At 42.5% G+C, this 22,987-nt stretch overlaps 1 protein-coding gene across 5 annotated transcripts in view; it reads right to left on the minus strand.

Annotated features, from left to right (window-relative positions):
• The window catches only part of LOC306922246 (LIM domain-binding protein 2-like), a 140,609-nt gene that overhangs the window by 94,903 nt on the left and 22,719 nt on the right, over positions 1 to 22,987 (minus strand). For 4 of the 5 annotated variants that reach the window (XM_079499678.1, XM_079499677.1, XM_079499676.1 and 1 more), the window contains exon 1: positions 15,757 to 16,176. The exons of the other annotated variant lie outside the window; for it this stretch is intronic. In XM_079499678.1, the coding sequence (XP_079355804.1) occupies positions 15,757 to 15,888 (132 nt within the window). In that variant the 5' untranslated portion in view covers positions 15,889 to 16,176. Of the gene's footprint in view, positions 1 to 15,756; positions 16,177 to 22,987 lie in introns of those variants that run through there. 5 annotated transcript variants of the gene reach the window in all.

The following is a 22,987-nucleotide window of genomic DNA, read 5'->3' on the forward strand; positions in this document are numbered from 1 at the left end:
GCAGAACCACTATCTAATTAATACAATTAAGTCAAAACTCAGCCATGTTGTTCCCCGGGAAAATGAGTTCCCCGGGAAGCCAACGGGACACACACACGTCTTTCTATTGGCTCCGACCGCACCATGTGACCACGCGTTCCGTCACACCACACAGCGCATCCGGTGGCTCAGCGCCGAAACACACACACACACCACACATGGACCATGCAGAAGAGTGTGTGCCCTCTTCTGAGCCCTCTGATTGGCTATACTACTTCACACACACGTCACTGTGCCACACACACACACACACACACACACACACACACACACACACACACACACACACACACACACACACACACACACACACACACACACACACACACACACACACACACACACACACACACACACACACACACACACACACACACACACAGGTAACTTATGTTTGTGTGTGTGTGTGCATTGCCTGGGGCAATGTGGTTTCACAGCAGTGGTTGACAAACACTTTATAATGACCACACTTGCCAACACTACCTGCAGCTTCCACGGATATACAAGCTCACACTATTAAATATAAGGTCTTTCCAAAGTTACATCTGACTTGCCTAAACATGCAGATACCCCGTTACATAAACTACAGTACAGTACACATACTATTTACCCTGGGTGTGCGTGTGTCTACACGATGTGTGGCCATCCGCTACTAAATGTGAACATATACATATACATATAAACGTAGACGCTCGTTCCGGCTCTGGAGCGTATATGTGCTCAAGGGAGGGCAAAACTTTCCCGAGATTCCTTGCGAAGCACCGCAGAAGCATGAGCGTGCGTCACAGAGCGCATGATCGGGTCTGTAAGTCCCGGAAAAGATGCGCTGTGATTGGCCAGTAGTCACTTGAGTGGCAGCGTGACGTAACGTCCCTTCCACACTTCCGGCGTACTTCCTTCCCCAGTGTAAATTCTTCCGCCCCTCCTTCAACACACATGGCTCCAACCAACTGGAGCGGCCAATGAGGCATCTATTTTTTTAATATCTATGCATGTGAAGGGCAGAATAAAGGGTTTCAAAACAAAGCTGAAGTGGAGGCTGTGAAATCCCACAATTTCCTTCTTCCCATTCGCGACGCGTGGCGCTAGAAGTGAGCCGACCGAAGGCTGGCGAATTTCTAGCGCTGTACAAACGCGTGACAACGCCCTCGGGTACAGTATATGTGCCATGTGACTGTCCACCACTGCCAAATTATATTACAATATAGACTTATATTGTGTATGCTATATTACTATTGCTAATAATCCACTGCAAGTCAAATCAAGTCAGTTTGGTTGCAGCATATTTAATTACATGGTAAAACCGTGTTATTGAGGGTACATTCTCCAGCAATTCCTCCATCTTACTGACAGTAAATTGACATGTTTGTTTTCCCTACAAATTCTACAATGACAGATGAAAAAGGAAAACAAACGCATGTAATGTCAAAGCAATTAGTAACAGTTGTGAAATAAACTGTTGTTCCATAATGCCTGTTGTGTATGAGGGAACAATTCCACAAACTCAGACTCTATTTTTGTTTACAGAGTTTTACAGCCAGGTTTGCATTCAATATGGGGTCACAAAAGTCTACAGTAAACGAGGGCCTGAATAGATAAGATGACTACAATGAAAACCAGCATCATCAGGGTTCAAATGACCTGAACTGGACAGTGGACTGCATATTCTCGACCTTTTCTGGATCAGGGCCCATATGAAAATCTAAAAAAAGAAAATGAACTTTTGAGTTTATTTTAATGATCAAACATCAATCGATTGTGTTGGATGGAAGAACTGCAGCAATATACAGTACATATACAGTATGTACAGTTCTAGTCCTGTGCCAAACGTTGTCGGCTTGTCCAAGATCCACTCTGGAGATAATGAAGCCTTAGGGTTTCTTTGCTAGCGAATATTATCCCTGAAGGGTTTTCTTGAAGAACCACCATTTGTTAGAAGGTTCCTCGAAACACTGACAGGGTTCATGAACCATTTATGGAAGGGGTTTTCATTGAACCCTCTGGGGAACACCCTAAAAGGATCCTCAAATGCCCTTTTAACTTTCTTTTTTTCTTTTGGTGTAGTTAATTAATATGAAAAGAGGATAATATAACCTTATAACAGCACAGCGTAATATACAACTTGCACTTTTTAACAAAGGAAGGCTTTCAGACATTCTAGTGTTTGACACAAGAAGGGAAAGACCGGTTCTACAAGTCAATAGAGCGCCGAAGTCCTGACGTCACTCGCTCATCCCCTCGATTCCCCTGGTTCACGGAAGTAATTTCTCTATGGAGAATAACATGGGCTCATCTTAAAATCGTCTTATATAAGCGTTGTGGTCCAAAAATAAACAAGCTGTCTCTGCGTTATTGTCTCTGTATCGTTTGCGACAGTCAGTCACTCATATATGATACAGTCTGTTTCTAGTGAAAATGTTACTAATGCAGTAGCAGTAACAATAGCGTTTTCTCTCAGTCAGTTGATTCTTCATGAGTGATGACATGTTTATTTTTCAAACACAGTCCTTATATGAGGCGATCTAAAATCCCCCTATGGGGATTACAATGCCAATAAAAGGTACATGAACCCGTGGATTTGCGCCCTCCTCTACCGATATGGACATCAGACTTTGGGTGCTCTATGTATGGGACAGCTGTTATTAATGCTGTATGCCTTGGGCCAAACATTCTGATTAAAAAAAAAAAAACGTTGTTGTACTGATGTAAGAACGTTACTTAAATGTGATTTACTTCACGTTATAGATTTTAATTTCATTTAAACGTAAATAACAAAACACTCATCAAGAAAGGTAATTAACTAACCATTCAAATTGTACAGTTTGGAATTGTCCGGCGCACAATCTTTTAACCCATTCTGGGCGGGAACCCCTTTTGGTCTTCTAAGCATTATGTTATGCTTTAGCTGTTGAAAAATAGCAGATCTACAAGCTCATAGCGCGGCCCCGAGTGCCGCGCTACGAGCTTGTAGATGTGCTATTTTTGATAAATCGTGAAAATGTAGTGAAAATCTTTGAATATATATTCTTTCAGAGAGCGAACATTTGAACTTAAATCTTTGCTTCTGAGTCAACATATTTTCAGATGGGGGTCGGCGGCCAATTACATATATTTTTGGGGGTCCTTGGCATGAAAATGTTTGAGAACCACTGACATAGAAACATGGGGTTTTTCAGAAAACTGTCTACATTTGTAGAATCGTCCTCAGGTCTAAATGGGTCCGCCGGGCCCAGTCTGTACGACTATGGTAGCATAAACGTGCTCAGCGTGGCCAAAACAATCTGGTGGGGGACTTAATGATGTAGGTTATTGGTTTTAGGAAAAGCACTCTGAGAGGCAACACAAAAAGCTGCTCAACATTCAAAAGAGTCAAGTCAATTAAGTAATAACAACAGAAGAATTAAAGTAGCAAATATGAAAAAAGCTATACATAAATTGCTCGTACACTTTGAGCCACCTTCGCAAGGTGCTCTGCATGAGTCTTATACTTCTCTTTCTGCGAGTACGGTCTACAATTATGGATTTGCATGTCTGTTATTAATGCAACAACACATTTCCAAATCCACAACTCTTCATAGAAGGCAACGGTTTCTCTCACCTCTAGACACTCAATTGCATGTTATCACAAGTTTGATTACAGCTATTTGGTTAAAATAGCTCAGATTCTTTTCACCAGACAAACGGTTTTGTGTGAAGTACAAACATTGATCGGCACTCGGCAAAGCATCTCCATTACACTGTGAAACTGGGAATCTGGTCAAGGCATGTTTGAATTGTATTATCCACAACTTGCATCAGGAGGGCAGAAATTTGTTGAGCGGCTAAAACGCTGATGACCTCATTCTCCGATCTTATGATCAAACTCTAATAACATGTTCATGTTGGTGTTTAGAGTGCCGAACCGACACTTGCACCAAAACACCAAAACCAAACAGCCTCCCCCTCACACACACACACACACACACACACACACACACACACACACACACACACACACACACACACACACACACACACACACACACACACACACACACACACACACACACACACACACACACACACACACACAGTTAGTTAGATGACAGACAGGACTCAGGGGGAGAGAGAGACGGCGACAGACCGACATGCAGCAAAGATTGATGCACTGCTAGACTGCTTATGTGCATATAGGTATTAGGTACCTGGTACGCTGGACCACGGCCCAGGCCTCTTTGCTTTTATTTTTAAGCTACATTTATGTATTAACCCATTTTGACCTGGGAACGATTCTACAAATGCCTTCTAAATCCTGACAGTTTTCTGAAAAACCCATGTTTCTGTGTCATTCGTTCTCAAACATTTTCATGTCAAGGACCCCAGAAGCAAAGATTTGAGTTAAAGGACCTATAACATAAAATTCAACTTTTTCAATTTCTTTTGTGTTTTTGGGGCTCCCATATGTGTTTTTGGGGCTCCCATATGTGTTTTCTATCCCCACAAATAACCAATTTTGAACAATCAGGCTTTCATATCATATGGGTGCTTAAATGGAAATTGCTCTCAGGAACAGCTCAACTGATTTTGTCCTCATCGTGATGTCATCAATGTCACCCTACTTTGTATAATTCCTCCTCTTCTTCAGTCTTCAGTTCCAAATTTGCATTTCCACTTTGTTTACAATGTCCGCCATTGTTGATTTTCCAAGCTGGCATGGAAAGGAAACAAGCCTGGTTTTATCTAGCATCAGTATTATAATGACTCAAATATTAAATAATCTGCATATCAGCACCCCCACCACCTCAGGACATTGTGGTACTGCAGCTAAAACTGCTTTCAAAGTCCAGAAAGAAATGACAAGGACTGGTTATATCAGAGTGGTGATTGAGGCTCAAACCATTAGAAATAACTTTGAGGGACATAGACAATATGATATTAAATATTAAAAGCAGTTTTATTGCTATGTTATTTGCATTTTAACGTTCGCTCTGAAAGAATATAATCAAACATTTGGGCCACATTTTCACGATTTAAAAAAAATAGACCTACAAGCTCGTAGCGCGGCACTCGGTGCCACGCCATGAGCTTGTAGATCTGCTATTTTTCAATAGCTAAAGAACAACATAATGCTTAAAACACCAAAAGGGGTTCCCGCCCAAAATGGGTTAATATACACACCGACTCATCCATTTATTTTTTATTCAAGCAATTATATGTCAAAATTTTAATGACCTTTTTTACATTTATATTTAGGTATTCAGACAGCCAGTAATGAGTAAAAGGCTCCCCCAAAAAAATGTAGTCTCTGTGACACATCTAGACGAGGCCACAATCTGCATTCAAAGATGTTCCTAGAAGCTTTGTCATTGGTCGAAAAACTAAATAAATACAACCAGGTCGCAATGACTAACCAATCAGGAAGTAGACATGGCAAATCGACCAATGACAAAGCTTCTTGGAAAATCTTTGAATGCAAATTGCGGCCCCTAGATGAGTCACAGAGACAAAAAAAATAATAATTGGGGGAGCGCTTTACTCATTGCTGGCTGTCTGAATACAAAAAAAATGAAGAAAACAAATCATTACAATTTGGACATATTATTGCTTATAGCTATACTTATTTGCTGCATTTATTTTAATAATTGTTTTGGGTGGTGGTGGTGGTGGGGGGGGGGGGGGGCAAACATAGGTTAAACCTAGAACTAAAAGCTTCCCTTTTGATGTCTATGTTGTCCGAGGTTTAACCCGTTTAGACCCAAGGACGATTCTACAAATGCCTTCTAGATTCTCACAGTTTTCTGAAAAACCCCATGTTTCTGTATCAGTGGTGCTCAAACATTTTCATGTCAAGGACCCCCAAAAATATATGTAATTGGCCGCCGACCTCCATCTGAAAATATGTACTTTCAGGAACCTCTCAGAAGCAAAGATTTGAGTTCAAACGTTCGCTCTGAAAGAGTATATATATATTCAAAGATTTGCGCCGCATTTCCAAGATTTTTCAAGAAATAGCAGATCTACAAGCTCGTGTAAGATCTGCTATTTTTCAACAGCTAAAAGCATAACATAATGCTTTAAAAAAAACACCAAAAAGGGGTTATCCCGCCCAGAATGGCTTAATCCCCTTCTCCTGTGGAGACCATGCAGTGCAGCGCGGCAACTTGACCTCTACCACCTAAACCTATTCATGTCGATCTGACACGTATTACAGATGAGAACAGATCCACTCTGCTCCTGACACCAAACGGGGGGAAATCTCACTGTAATGAACACTCAAATCCCTTCAGGTCTAAACTACAGTAGTGCCTGTGAGTAGGGTAGGGTGGCCGTGGGGGCCATTTGAATAATGAGAATCAGACAAGCTATATACCTGCACTAGTACGGTCCATATTATAGACGAAACGCTGCCGATCACAGTTACGGATTGGTTATATGTTTTGTTTTGTCCACCTGGAGAGAGAGGGCATGACCATTAGACCCACTGTCACCAGCGTCGTACGGTGAAGTGTACCCAGCAACAACCCTTTTTAGATAATATAGGTCCTTCATTATAAATGCTTTTGTTTTCATCCTCTCTCCCTCTCTCTCTCTCTCTCTCGCCCTCCTCTCCCGGGTTATGGTTTTGCTTACAGCGTTATGCGCCGTGTCCTCGTCTCTCTCTCTCTCTCTCTCTCTCTCTCTCTCTCTCTCTCTCTCCCGCTGAATATTAATGCCTCCTATGCTAATGGACTTACACTGGTTGAGGTCGACCAAAGCCCCTCCTCTGAATGTTAATCCTCTTCCTCATTTGCATACGCTTAAGTGTCAAATTCCCCCACAAATCATTGCAGCAGTCCTCCGCGCGCCAGGGCTGCTGCTTGCCCCCCCCCCCCCCCCCCACCCGAGGCGACAGCACATAGAAACAATGTGGTCGCGGGCGTAACGCATGGCATCAAATCCAAATCAAAGCCTGTTTAGATTGCCGGGTCACAGCGGGTTCACGTTGTGTGAAACGACGGTAATAGGATAGCGAGCGCAGTCTGGGGCAGAACGTACAGCCTGTCAGGTAATAGGTATGAATTGAGCAGATAATAAGGTTAGGATCGAAACAGACCTAAAGTCATCACTGGAGCAGCGCTGTTTAAGATACAGGGGCAGTCCGCGGTCCAAAGGTGAATGCAGATCGGAGACAAACACCTAGCTAGCATTTGCCGTATACAAAGAAATATGTTTTGTGTCGACCCGTGATAAAAGGGTTGTTAAGTGTTGAATATAATAGGCAGGGAGTCTGAGTTCACTTATCTATCTTATCTATTTGGGAGATGACAGTATACTACTCTTTTGCATGCATGCCTTGTCCACTTTGAAGCAAGGTTTTTATAGCCTACATATAAAACATATTGCACGCACGCACGCACGCACGCACGCACGCACGCACGCAAATTGAAAAATAACATTTGCATAATCAAATCATCAACTGATTATGTATCTTCTAAAACACATTTCACATTGCCACACAGTATTTCCATTTATTTTGAATAATAATTAAAAAAGATAAACATTTAAACATTAGCCTCACGATCAGAGATAACTCAACTACCAGGATTTCTAAATGCAAGGACATGTCCTAGAATGATGGCAACTATATGCAGTCCCTAACAAAACGTATGCCTAATGTTTTTGGAAAACAATTGTTTGACTGCAGCATGCCTCAATGGGACTTTGGCTTAGTTCTGTAAAGCAGGGATTTTTTTTGGGTTGTTTAAACTCGAATTGTTTATCCAGAAAGTTTTACCAACAACATCTGGGAGGTTGTCCTGAAAGCGTTTAGAGAATAGAGACTTACGTGTTACTCTGTTTAAACATATACGGTACACTATTCACAGCACATCAACTCTATATCTCATCCCAAGCCTATATAGCATGAACGCCACTGGGGATATTTATGCTTGCAAGGACAATAGCTATATAGTTGAGTCTCTATAAGTCTTGTCTTAACACATTTAGGCCTGACGTCAAATTTTTAAAAGATGTCTTCTAAATCAAATTTCTGAAATAGTTTCTATATCAGTGGTGCTCAATACATTATGTAGCTAATAGGCCGGCGACTCCCCATCTGAAAATATGTTGTTCCAGCGGACCCCCCCCCAGAAGCAAAGATTTTAGTTAAAAATGTTTGCTGTGAAAGAATATATTATTCAAAGATTTGCGCCACATTTTTCAAAAAAATAGCAGATCTACAAGCTCATAGCGCGGCACCGAGTGCCGCGCTATGAGCTTGTAGATCTGCTATTTTTAAATAGCTAAAGTATAACATAATACTAAAAGGGGTTCCCGTCCAGAATGTCTTAAACCCACTGCTCCATCCCCGTCCAACGTGACAGGCAGGCAGCTGCAGTGCCAATCCAATCGAGGGGGGAATTCAAAAAGCACCAGCATCATGAATAAGACAAATGGCAGTATTTCTACCAGTGTGTGAATGACCTTAACCACTTTCATCAACTTAGCTACGCTTTACCCAACAAAGTAGGGACACACAGGAGCTTAAGCAGCTCCCCGTTTGAAAAGAAATATTCAGAAGAGAATGCAAATTTTGTGACTCATTTTGCTTCCACTGCCTTCCAACAGACACAGTCCCAACGTGTGCTTAGACACATCGACTTGTCCTATAAAGCAATAGTAAGTGCTACAGTATTTTAATATATTACTTAATGTCATGTATGACAATTAACTGAAATGCCACTTGAGGAAAGCAAACCAATATTATGATTGAAAGGTGACGGTGATTCAGTGTACTGTAGCCTACTGCACTACTCGTACAGTACTACTCATACTGTACTGTGCTGTAAAACTCATACTTGTACTCTGTACTGTACTGTAGTGTGTACAGTGTGTACTGTACACCATACTGTACTGCACTGTACTCTGTACCATAGTACTGTACTGTACCATAGTACTGCACTGTACTCTGTACCCAGGGGAGAAAGTACCTGGCAATGGGCCCCAGTGCAAATATTTTGTGTAGGCCCCTAAAATATTGTGGCTGCGTCGCGCTTCATTGTACCAAATGAGTCTTTGAACTGTACCTAAGCGATCTGATAGTAAAATATTCAATCAATTTGCATGTTTCACTTTCAATCAATCTGTATATATTTGTGTATCTGTAGGACTGCAGGGCTGCAGCCTGCAGGCTATCAGAAATGACTTTGGACAGATGGAAAAAACTTTCGTTAAACTTGCAGAGTGACAGATTACTTTACCTGGGTTACATCTTCTGATAGTGCTGACGTGACATAATAATCCCATCTAGTGTTTCATTAGCGCGACGGAACGTGACAGAATAGGCTACAGCTGAGCTTGTTGTGCTGCTGAGGCAGCGCATGAAGCCATGAACACAGTAACACACACGTTGAAACAAGGTGGTAAAGATACCAAGAAGGAGTGGACAGTGATGTCACTGTTGTGCAACACGGAAGTAGTATGGACTTGAAGCTGTTTATAAACCATGTCAGTCAGTGACATCACTGACGAATCCTTGGTGTTACACCGACTACTACTACTCTCTTCTTCTTCCCCCTTCATGGGCCCCTTGGGGGCGCTGGGCCTCGGTGCATCGCACCGGTTGCACCGTCGATAGTTTCGCCACTGTCTGTACTGTAGTACTGTACTGCACTGTACTCTGTACCGTAGTACTGTACTGCACTGAACTGTACTCTGTACCATAGTACTGTACTGCACTGAACTGTACTCTGTACCATAGTACTGTACTGCACTGTACTCTGTAGTACTGTGCTGCACTGTACTCTGTACTGGTGATACACTTAAGAGTGCGTGCGTGCGTGCGTGCGTGCGTGCGTGCGTGCGTGCGTGCGTGCGTGCGTGCGTGCGTGCGTGCGTGCGTGCGTGCGGCTGCTCAACAGTGACACTGGTCAAGCAACAACATTTCCGTACTCTGACATACACAGGGACAGCCATACATACATATAGGGACACACATAGCTGTTCATTGCAGTGAAACTAATATAATAGCTGTTCAGTGGGGTGACTAGCACCACTCAAAATGTCAAATTAAAAGAACAAAAACCAAATATGACAATGTTGTCCAGGTCTAGGAGGACATTATACGGCAGTAACATTTCTAACTTTTGAAACGACAGTGTCCTGACCCTGTGCTGATACTGACACGGTCTGGTTCAGAATGCACACTGAATGCTAAAGTCAGCCTATAGCATTAGCAGCCTATAGCTATAGGGTTAGGGTTATAGCTACCGGTACACTTCAGGCCGACTTTAATTTATGCCTATAGGTCACCAAACCTTTTTGGCCGTGCACCCCGCGTTACCTCCTGACCTAGCTGACGCACCCCCCAGCGCTAAGTCTCGTTGTATTTGCCACAAATTATACATTTTTTTAATATGTTTATGGCAAATAACCACAGAATGTCACTGCACTGAGAGACATTGCAGCTGCTGTATATACTCCCATAGCTGCTCTATAAATCTCCTTACAACAGCGTTTTACCATATTTTGCCGTTTGTGCAAAATAACACCATAAAACCGGCCATTACCCTTTTCATGTCACGCAGCACCCCCTAGAGCAGGGGTTCTCAACGTTTTTGGCCGGGGACCCCCGGAAATGCTTTGGCAATGTCTCGGGACCCCCGCCCCGCCCCCTCCCGACCCCCAATATAAATTGACTGCTACAATAACCTTAACCCATTTTGGGCGGGAACCCCTTTTGGTGTTTTAAGCATTGTTATAATTTAGCTATTGAAAAATAGCAGATCTACAAGCTCATAGCGCGCCACCGAGTGGCGCGCTATGAACTTGTAGGTCTGCTATTTTTGAAAAATCGTGAAAATAAAATTTTTTTTTTTTTTCTTTTTGGAAAATAATTTGAGGACCCCCTAAAATAACTTGTAGGTCTGCTATTTTTTTTTAAAAAATCATTTTTTTTTTTTTTTTGAAAATAATTTGGGGACCCCCTAAAATAATTTGGCGACCCCCCGAGGGGTCGCGACCCACGGGTTGAGAACCCCTGCCCTAGAGGGAGTCTGCGCACCACAAGGGGTGCGCGCACCACAGTTTGGGAACCACTGGCAGGCACAAGGACAGAGCAGAGCACCACCATGATAAAGGAACCCGCGGAATGACCCTGGAGGCTCACACAACATCATTAAGTGACTAGTTGGTCGAAGCTCACTTTATATAGGAAGCAAACAGTGTCTTTCTCATCAGCACAGAGCTTCAGCCTTTTAAAACCTTCTTTTCCTTCAGTGTTTCAGGAGTATAGGGAGAGACATGAAATGGCTTTGTTATCGTTAATTTGATGACATGCATCCCAGCAGCATAATTGCTATGGTATATAATGTGCTTGTTATTATTAGCGTGAACCTGCCTGTGGTTCCATCTCTGGATGAAGAGCACAAAAATAGACACTGCATATGAAACAAAACAATATGTGTCTTCCTTAATACACATGGTGCGGGAGGTAGAGTGGCCGTCCGTGAACCGTAGCGTTGCCGGTAGAGGGGTGGGCGATATGGAAAAATATAATATCACAATATTATTTTCAAGCAGAATCACAATACACAATATTATCACTTATTTTTATGCGTACTGTATGGTTATTTTACAGTACAACCACCTACAAGCCAAGGTAACAAAAACTAACAGACCATTTAGACCAAAATACTTTGGCTAACGAAACTGTCGTTTTACAGAACTCAAGTATAAATGAAGGTATAGAACTACAAGTCATAGAATGTGCATTCACTGTATCACGATATACAGGGACGTGCACACATAGACATCAAAGGGGGCTTCAGCCCCCTCCCCTTTTACTCTCTGTAACTGTCCTTTCCAGACCACGAATGCAGCATTCACTACATGGTGAAAGAAATGCAAATGCCACTCCTTTCCATGCCATGCCGGAAGGCAGCATTCAGGAGAATTGGTTTTTTTCCGATGTCTCCTGAACTTGAACACAGTACTTTGCGTTGAACAAATTTGTTTACAAATCCATGTCGTTACACACCGCATCTCCAGGGTTGCGCCCCGAAAATAGCTGATCTACTAGCTCACAACGTGTCGCAGCGCGACGTGTTGTGAGCTTGTAGATCTGCTATTTTTGTCCAAAAGTGCCCTCCTTACGGGATTTCAGCCCCTGCCCCTCTAACACTCTCTGCACGTCCCTGACGATATATATATAAAAAAATCACACCTGTGTGAACTGAGTGGTGCAACTCCCCCCCAAATCTCTCTCTCTCTCTCTCTCTCTCTCTCTCTCTCTCTGTGTGGCAACAGTGCAGCACTCTCTCTGTTTCTGGCACAACAGCGCCACTTTTGCCCCTACTGGTACTCATAGTCACATAGGTAGGTTAACACGGACATTGCTGTTCCTTGGAGTGGTTGCACCACTCAAAAGGTATATAGTGGAGACATTCTATTGTCTCAACATTCTATCGTCTCGACGATATCACCCACCCCTAGTTATACCGGTTCGACACAAACCTCCTCCTGTCCTTGAGCAAGACACCGAACCTCTAACTGCTGTCGATGAGCAGGGTTGGTTATACCTTGCGTTAGTTGCTTCCACCATCGCCGGTGTGTGAGTGTAAGACACGTACGTCGTAAAGCGCTTTGGATATAAAAAGGTGGTGCTACAGAAATGCAGAACATTTAACCAGCATCTGCATTCTAATCATGCAGTAACCATGAAACTGAAGAGAATTAAGCCACAACATCCAATCCCACTGCCAAGAGAACGAGAAAGATACTGAGGACAATGAACAGCTACTACGATGAGCACAAATTATAGCCACGGAAAACTAATTTGAATTTTCACTTTATAGTCTGAAGGGATGAAGGTAGTGGTATATGTGTCTATGCCTACAATTATGTGGTTGCCTTTGGGTTTAATAGGTATTGGTAAACACCACACTACCAGTGTCAAGTACTAATGTGTGCATTTGCATGCCTGTTTGCTTACCTGCAGTATGTATGCAGGTAACTGTTCACATTTCAGAGGCTGCACAAACAGCGTTGTGCATGTGTGCAATTTGTGTGAATGCGTGCGGGCATGCATGTTTGTTTTTGAATGTCTTCATGTTTGTGTATGTGCGTCCACACGTACACATACTGTGTGTGTGTGTGTGTGTGTGTGTGTGTGTGTGTGCGTGTGCATGCGCGGGTGAGTGCATGTGTGTGTGCATGCGTGCATGTGTGCGTGCGTGCATTACGGTGCATGCGTGTGTGTGTGTTAATTGCACTAGGCATGTGTGTGGTACAGGAGTTGAGGTCCGCTGGGGCTTGGACCACACTGTATGAATAATGTATCACACCGGGCCATTGCATCTCAGCAACATTGCCTAGGTCTTCTTAAAGTTGCAACTCCTCACCAACCTGCCAGCTGCTGCAGTAAGTTACAGGAACTGGAAGCGGATATTAATATATACCATATCTAAATGTGAATCACGACGACAGCGGCAGCAAAAGCTTAATATATGCTGCTGTTTGATAGCTGTCTAAAGTCGGCGTGCAACGGTTTAATATAAACATTTCTGATTAAAAAAAACTATATATATATATATTTTTTTAAATAGCAGAACTGGCAGATCTTCAAGCTTGACCTTGTGCAATGTTCACTATTTTTTGCTTAAGTGGTTGATCTGACTAATCAATTTAGTAGATCATACTAAATGAATGAGTTGTTTTTTTCCACGTTGAGCATTTTCATCAAATAAAATACACTATGATGAAAAACTATGATCCAAAACATGCACTTCTCGATTACTTGATTAATCATGGAACTAATCTATAGAATAAACGCTATAGATCATTGATAGATGCAGCCCTATATACTTTATTATGGATCCCCATTAGCACTTGCAAAAGTGTGGCTATTCTTCCTGGGGGTCCAGTACACAAAAACACAACACATCATTCATCACAACATACAAATACAATACACAAACATACAATGGTTCACTTACAAAGGATAAGAGTTACATCTCAAATCAATTGCAATTTTCACTCCAAAGCATGGACCATGTACCATGTACCACAGAGCAGTGGTTCTCAACCTGTGGGTCACGTCCCCCAGGTGGGGTCCCTACATGATTTTTTGGGGGTCCCCCCCAGATCACAGTGAAGTGACAATGTACAATATCTCTCTAAAACCTATTCAGAAATTGGCCAAATTGTCACATAATATAAGATTTTATTTTATTTTTTTAATAGATCTACCGGTAAATTAAAATCTCACAATATGTACTGTATCTGTGGAACAGAGTCAAACTAAATACAAATGCCTCAATTCCTACAATTCCAAGTGCTTGTTGTCAGAGTGTGTGTGTGTGGGGGGCCTGGGGGGGGTCCCCCTGCTCAAATATGATTATCGTGGGCGGTCGCAGTCTGAAAAGGTTGAGAAACACTAGTTCTACTAGACAAAATAATGGATGTGGATGGTTTTTTAGAAAGGTGAACATCCAAATAGGCCGATGATTGACAATGTGTTCGAAAATATAAAGCCCTCCCAATTAAAAACACACTTTAGGCAAAAGTACCCCCCCCCCCCCCACACACACACACACACACACACACACTAGAGAGAGAGGGCTTGTAAACTATAGCGCTTGATATCTTGGATAAACTTTTCATCTGCAGATTTGCACATAAGTGCCAGGCCAGCTGAACAGATGTTGGAGACAGATGCTGGCTATAATTCACCAGTGGGGATCAGTGGAGGTTTCAGTTTGAATGGCACTGAACGAGGAGCCGCCACACACTGGCTCACATGCGCCCAACTCATAGAGGGATTCCATTTTAATGGCACATTTATAGTGACGGGAAACGGGAAATTAAATCATTTATAGAGGACGTGTGTTTGTATATCAATATATGGATTAAATTCTGACAAATTATTTTTTTCAGGACAATTTGACTTATAGGCTCATATAGGCTACTTTTGCATTTTAGGCAGTCGAGGCAGGAATCAACCCTGTGATATTCTCATTTATAAGCTGTCAAAAAGTCTCTGTTAAGTTATTAAAGTCAACATTCTAGTTGTTATACACTGACTTGGTGACTCACAGCCACTATGCAAAAGACAGTATGCAAATATATGTAAAATCTAGGTGGGCATGTAAATATATGCAAATGATCCAATTGCGCGTGAAAACATAAGTTTCTCCATGCAGACTCCAGAGCCTGACACTTCAGTCACTAAAATGTGAGTATTCCGATCGATGCAGAGAGCGTTACTGAATGAGGTGAAGTAACAACAGAGCCGACCCGTATATACTTTCACCTCCGGAATGTTTGGCACGTGGGCATCATCATCATCACATCTGTGCCTGTGGGCTTTTACATCCTATAAAAACAGATTTATATACTTATAGATGCCCGGCGAAACTAGCAGATCTACAAGCTCACAACGCATAGCAGCGCGACCGCGTTGTGAACTTGTAGATCGGCTTTTTTTCTTTTCTTTTTTTTTACACACGCCGGCGCGCAACTATATAAGTATCAAATCAGGTGTAATTGTCTAACCCACTCTCTCTCTCTCACACACACAACCAACCGGAGCGTCTGTCTGGGGGGAAACTCGTGCCGCAACACTCCCTGTGCTGTGCATACCTACTACTCTCTCAGAAACTATACCGCAGGAGAACCAGGGTGCTGTTGGACCAACCGAACCCCCCCGCCCGGCGGTTAGTACTAGTATAAGGTCCAAGTCCCAACAACAACACAACTCACCTCTGTGCGCGCCTGCAGCCGCTTGTTCATCTCGTAGATCCGGTACTCGGGCTGCACCATGTAGGGCGAGTGTCTCCGGTAGAAGGGTCCGAAGGGCGACGAGTAGAACGGGTCGTTGGTTGAGTTCGACATGTTGTTCTTCTTGTTCCTGTTCGGTATGGTTCCGTTCCGACGACGAGGACGAGGCTCAGCGGGGCATCAGGAGTAGGCGCACCAGCACGGCGCGATCTCAACATCCAAAGCCGCACGGGGGGGCGACGCAGCTAGGCGCACGCCACAAACGGAGTGCGATGCTTTCTCTGAAACCTTCTCCTCCACACACACTACACACACACACACACACACTGACACACACACACCGCACAGCACCACCACCGACCTCCTGCTGATGATTGTGTTTGGAGAAACCCCAGCCGCTGCTGCTCCGCTTTTTGCCGAGGCTCTCAACTAAAACACTCTCTCTGACTGTGTGTGACTGCAAGTTGGACACAGGCTAGTTCAGTTCACACACACACACACACACACACTGCTCTCTCTGGCTGCTGCCTGCTCTACAGCGAGGAGGAGGATGGAGAGGAGGAGGCTGGGGAGGAGGAGGAGGAGGGAGGGAGGAGGAGGGGGTGGGGAGGGGGGGTCTGTTGGTGAAGGGAAGGATGGTTGGGGGCTGAGAAAGGTCGTTTCCTGTTACTGTGTGTGTGTGTGTGTGTGTGTGTGTGTGTGTGTGTGTGTCAGATGAGACATGCAGAGAAAAGTTCAACTTGAAACACCAGGTTTAGCGATTCTCAAACTTTTTATTTTTTATTCAAGGAACCCCGGGTTTGATATGCTTTTTAATTTATTTATTTTGTATTCATTTTTTTTTAAATCTCTGAGACCCTGATCTAGATTCAGCGTTAATTTAACTCTGAGAGTGTATACAAATGGAACCATATAATTATGTCCATATTTGGTTCCATTTGTACTCTCTCTCTCTGGGTGATGGATATAAGTCAAGTCAAACAAGTCATTTGGTTTCTTCTAACGATCAGCCATTTAGCTGGGGGACCCCCCCCCCTGCAAGGACCCCCTGCAAGGACACCTGAGGGTCCCCAGCCAGAACCCACGTTGAGAAACAGTTGTGAGAGTCAGTGCAGTGCAATAATCGAAATACTGATAAACCAAAAATCCCAACTGTACATTTTGGCTATACATAAATATGCATCGTCTCAGTTGAACCATATAGGCTACTTTAAAGCGGGGAACACAATGATGTGTTCATTTTATGGTAGATTACATTTTAGAGCAAGTGTTAGTGCTGGACTGCTGCTATAGGATTATATAGTGTTCATTATTGCAGCAGAACAGGGACGTGCAGAGTGTGTTAGAGGGGCAGGGGCAGGGAAATAGCAGATCTACAAGCTCACAACGTGTCGCAGCGCGACGCGTTGAGAGCTTGTAGATCAGCTATTTTCGGGGCGCAACCCAGCACTCTTTAGCTGAAGAGATGCGGAATATACGACATGGATTTCTAAACAAATTTGTTCAACGCAAAATACTGTGTTCAAGTTCAGGAATCAGGAGATTTCAGGGAAAAAAAGCAATTCTCCTGAATGCTGCCTTCCGGCATGGCATGGAAAGGAGTGGCATTAGCATTTTTTTTCCACCATAGTAAATGCTGCATTCGTGGTCTGGAGAGGGCAGTTGTTTTACAGACGGGTAAAAGGGCAGGGGCTGAAGCCCCCTTTGATGTCTGTGTGTGCACGTCCCTGCAGCAGAATATTTTCCCCGCATGCACATGTAGGTGCAAAGACCTGACATTTTGAAGACTTCACACAGACAATCCACATATAGCACAATGTCATTAATATCATTGTTTACTGTATATTGCCTCCGATCTGATGAAATACATTTTATAGCCTTACACTAATTAGCCTTCAAAAATGTACCAGCCTGTATATTGTGTCAGTTAGAATGTAACTCATCAACAGACAAAAAAAACAAAAACAGAGATATATTAAAAACAAGGAAATTAAGGGTTGAAGGAAATGATAAAGGTATCTTTAAAAGTATAGTATAGAGGATTTAGTATGTAGAATATTCTGTCACATTATCGGCCAAGGACTTTAGTAAGCAAACATCCTTTGAAAAATGTGTCCTTTTGATTCAATGTTATCCATAATTTTGTTATGAATGTGAATACTGAGTCTGTCTGTCTGTCTGTCTGTCTGTCTGCCTGTCTGTCTGTCTGTCTGTCTGTCTGTCTGTCTGTCTGTCTGTCTGTCTGTCTGTCTGTCTGTCTGTCTGTCTGTCTGTCTGTCTGTCTGTCTGTCTGTCTGTCTGTCTGTCTGTCTGTCTGTCTGTCTGTCTGTCTGTCTGTCTGTCTGTCTGCCTGCCTGCCTGCCTGCCTGCCATTCAAGTTATTGGACTGTTAGACCATTACCTTAAATTGTGTATTCATTGATGGTATTACTTGTTACCATGACTGCAGCTGTAAATTATGTTTCAGTTCAATTTACACCGATGTAAAAGTATATTTACAATCAACCTTGAATTAAATTTAATTCTATCTTGGCTTTCGTGTGCAAGAGACTTGACAGCTCCACTGGGTCCTCTCAGCATGTGTTGATTAGGGAAACTTGTTTTGAATGTTTTTTGTTTTTTTTACCCTGAAACAATGTGCAACATCGTTTCTCCCTGTGCATAGAAATAAGTAAATTCATGGATTGTTCAATTTGTTCCATTTAATATCTCCAAGTTAGCTGTCTTTCAGTGTCCAGGACCCTTAGGGGGTCCTCAGAGTTAATACAGGGGGGGGCTTTTAATAAAATGGTATACATTAAACACTTGAATCTATAGCATCCCCATTCTGAGGGCAACATTGGTCGAAAATAGCAGATCTACAAGCTCACAATGTGTCGCGCTGAGATGCATTGTGAGGTTGTATATTGGCTATTTTCGTCAAAGACTCAGAGGGACAAAAGAGCAGACCAAGGGTCAAGTTGACTAAGTATTGAGGGTTTAAGTGGTTAAATGTCTGAAAATACACGGGCAGTCCCCAAATAGTACATTAACACGAACCTAACAGATTTTCTTTTTAAAAGATGTGTAAACAAACAAAAAAACATACATTTACACACCACTGATTGATTGATTGATTGATTGATTGATTACGTTACGTATTAGACAAGAATGTGTCCGCCAACACTGATGGCCAAAGTGCCAATCATTTATTTTAGGACGCAGAGAATAAGTGAACCAACGTTTCTGGTATAGGGTCATATTTGTGTGTGACTAATTGTACGACTTTGACTACTTTGACTACTTTGCTGTGGACCGGTATAAGGATAAGGAACATCCTCTTGCACAGTGAAAACTTTTAGTCAGAAATGTAAACAGCAAGTGGTACAGTCAGACATTGAGGCTAAAAGGATAACACAAAAATGTATTGGGGACTTGTTTCCATTGTAGTCCTATGTATTCAATTAATCAATATAGCATAAGAAATACACAATAGTATATGTCATCAACAAATACAAAACACTATATGTATTACAGTGAATTTGAAAGAAACCAATGATTCGCATCTTTTAATGGATGCTGTCAGGGCATTCCACATTTTGGTGCCAGAGTCGAATGACAATTTTCCAATGTTTGTTCTATATTTGTGTAGTACCAGATCATTTTTTGTTCCATCTTGTATTGTGGCTGTGTGGGTGTCACTCCCTTTTTAGTTAGTATGAGGGTATTGGGGGCACTGCCCCTTTGACTATCCTAAATACCAATCCCATTTTTATATTGCTTAACCCTGCCTTCTACCCTGAGCCATCCCAGACTAGTAAAGCGCGTTGGACTTAGGTGGGTCATGGGCTTAAGGCAGAGAAATAGTCGAATTTGTTTTAGGATCTGAAAGCTTATAGTCTGAAGCTTAGTTTTGAGTGGCATTGAGATGTTGGAGAACCAAGAGGTACAAGTGTAATGCTGTCAAACAAGTCTATGAAGTTATCTATGAAATATGAAAAAGTTTAACCTACAGCACAAATGTATAGTGGACGTGGGGGTCCCCGCTTCATCTCTCTCTCTAAGCTAAGGGGTCCTTGGCACCGATCTATTCACACACAGCTTCACCATATCACATACAGAGTAGACCATTTTCCCGTTAATGGCTTTATTTTAGAATTATATTTGTTATTTTCTCCCAAAATCATTAAATGTAAACCGAACATTCCTGAGTAATTGAAAAAGGTTTACTGAAAAATGTGTGCGTGATTAATGAGTCATGCAAGCATGAATTTATTTTCTAAATGCCACCCATTTACTCCAGGTGCTATTCCAGCAGTGTTGGAAAAAATGCACGAAAAAGGCTGCGAAGAAGACCCCACGAATCGAAGAAGACCCCGCGAATCGAAGAAGACCCCACGAATCGAAGAAGACCCCGCGAATCGAAGAAAGACCCCGCGAATCGAAGAAGACCCCGCAAATCGAAGAAGACCCCGCGAATCGAAGAAGACCCCACGAATCGAAGAAGACCCCGCGAATCGAAGAAAGACCCCGCGAATCGAATCGCCCCCGCGAACCACAAGTAGTAATCGGCCATTTTCGAGCCAACGATCTAACCCTTCTTCTCTAGCATTAAAAACGCTAATATGCTAATCTTTTATTGAGCTCCAAACATCGTCCCATCACCTCATATCGCCTCATATCTGAGCCTCAATTCAGAGGAAAAACACCACTGTAGATCGCCGCTATTACAGGAGTCTATGGAGCCGCCATCGTGGTGATGTCAAAAAATAAATGAGCTGAGTGTTGCCTAGCGATGTGGAATGCTACTATGCGGTAAATATAAAATTATTTATTTTTGAGTGGTGCAAACCACTCCAACAACTGGCTTTGTACCCGTGTACCCGTGTTTGTTCGTACCAAAAAAACGAGCATGGTTGCTATGGTTAGCAACCAAAAAAACGAGCATGGTTGCTATGGTTAGTATGTGACGTCACTGACATCACAGATATCACGTCAGAGTGAATCAATCTCTATATAACAATAAATGTGTAGTTGCACCACTCAGTTCACACGGGTGTGATTTTTTATTTATAGCCTACTATACTATCATAGAACGTAAATATACGTGATTGGCATGCAAGTGTTGGGTTTTATAGATCGTATATACACGTATATGGCTTATTTTCAGTGAATGCCACAGACGAATAACAGTCCACACTATTGATCCATAATGTATAAATGATAGATAAGGGGTCAGGACAACGAGGCCTTTTCGTGGAGGGGTCAGAATGAAATTTGGACTTAGACTGTTTTTCGTCTGTGGTACTCTTACTATTTGATCATAAAACATGGCCATGCAATTATATTTAAGGGGTTGGAATACCTATCGTATCACAAGTTCGCAACATAAATGTATTTGCAAGTTTATTTTCATATAGTACCATACAGACATGAACAGAATCCACTGGCTTCCTCGAAAATCTATCAAACCCTGGCACTGTGGAGAATGGTTGATAAGTCAAGTATATACAGCAATGTGTGTGGGGAGTGACGAATCAATTGGCACAGTGGCGTGCACAGACATTTAGAGGGGCAGGTGCTGAAGTGAAAAAAAGGCACCTTGTGCAGCGCGTGGAACCGGCTTAATAGTGTGAGATTTATAGATTTTGGGGCCTAAATAATATATTAGAAGCTTTTTATCATCAATGTCTCCGCATGGTCCACATACTGTACAGTGTACACTACAAAAAAATAAGTTATTATTATGATTTTTTCTTCCAAAAGGGCACATTGCCAAAAGGGCAGGGGGTGCTCTAGCACCCTCTAGTCTAGTGTCTATCTGTGCGCGCCACTGAATTGGTATAACGACTAAAAAAAAAGAGTTCGCTAGCTACTCTAAATGAAAAACAAAACAAAAAACTGTTTAATATTCAACATATTCATGTGTGTTAAATCTAATATAGCCTATAGCTGTGCCAGTATGTTTTGTCATTCATTTCAAATTCAAGTACCGGTACTATGAAAATGTGCAATTAGCACTTAGCAATTATTGGACAAGAATGGGTTGGGGAGGGACTTAGTGAAGGGCTAATTCTCGTCAGTTGGTTGGTTGGTTGGTCACCCCAATCATGACCTATATGGTCATCCCTTGTGACATCATCAGGGATGGAGATCAATATTGGCCAGCAACTCTACATCATGATCTGACCTCAAACCCTCAGATCTCCATATATGGAGCTGACCTGTTCTGACATTCCATATGTTGATCCTTCCCCCAACCGTCCTTCCTCTTCGATGTCTACCTTTTGACCGATACCTGTCCATTCAAACTCTAGACGGGCCCGCCCCAAAGTTATTAGTGCAGCCGCGCCCGGCAGCCGGGCGAAAACTTCTCAACAGGCCCGAAAATTAATATAAGGCCCGGCCCTACCTGGGCCCTCATCAAACCCTGCTGTACACTCAAGACACTGCCCCCGTTAGATCTCCATATATGGAGCGGACCTGTTCTGACATTCCATATGTACACACAAGCCACGCTCCATATATGGCCAGTACAGAATTCATTCCATATGTTGATCTGACCAACAGCGCCAGTGCTCGCCCAGCAGTCTGTGCACTCAGTGCATCTGCCAGTAAGTCGCCTTCAGGCGTCTTACTGCTTGTAAGTGATATGTATTTGTTTAAAAAAATATTCTGATATAAATCAATGCTAAGTATAAAGTGTTACCAGGGTTTTCCCCTTTTCTCCAGCTCTTTAATAAACAGAAAATACATTTTCAGGTGGGTCGCCAATTTCAGCCAATCAGGAAAGGCTATCCACTTCTCAGGTTCAGTAAACGGGGATCTCCTGCATGGTCTCTCGCCGGCTCTTTAATCAACAGAAAATACATTTTCAGGTGAGTTGCCAATTTCAGACGATCAGGATATAGTACCCATTTATCAGCTTCAATTTTTACAGTGTGCCAGTTCCAATATGTGTCTCTGCTCACTCCTTTGTGTCATCACTTCCAATTCCACTTGTTCATCCTGTATTCTGTGGGTTCGCAGATCCTGATGATCTGATCCTGACCTGAAAATGCATTTTCTGTTTAATAAAGAGCTGGACTTTGACAGGGAGACCTCTGTTACTAAACAAACTCTGTATAGCAATGATTGCTACCAGCATACAGAGATATCGAACACGTATTTTAACAAACAAACTAAAATCACTGCATCTTTCTTTAATATATCCAATGAACCAAAACACCTATTC

The sequence above is a fragment of the Electrona antarctica genome, assembly GCF_951216825.1.
Source record: "Electrona antarctica genome assembly, chromosome: 1".
Taxonomy (NCBI): domain Eukaryota; kingdom Metazoa; phylum Chordata; class Actinopteri; order Myctophiformes; family Myctophidae; genus Electrona; species Electrona antarctica.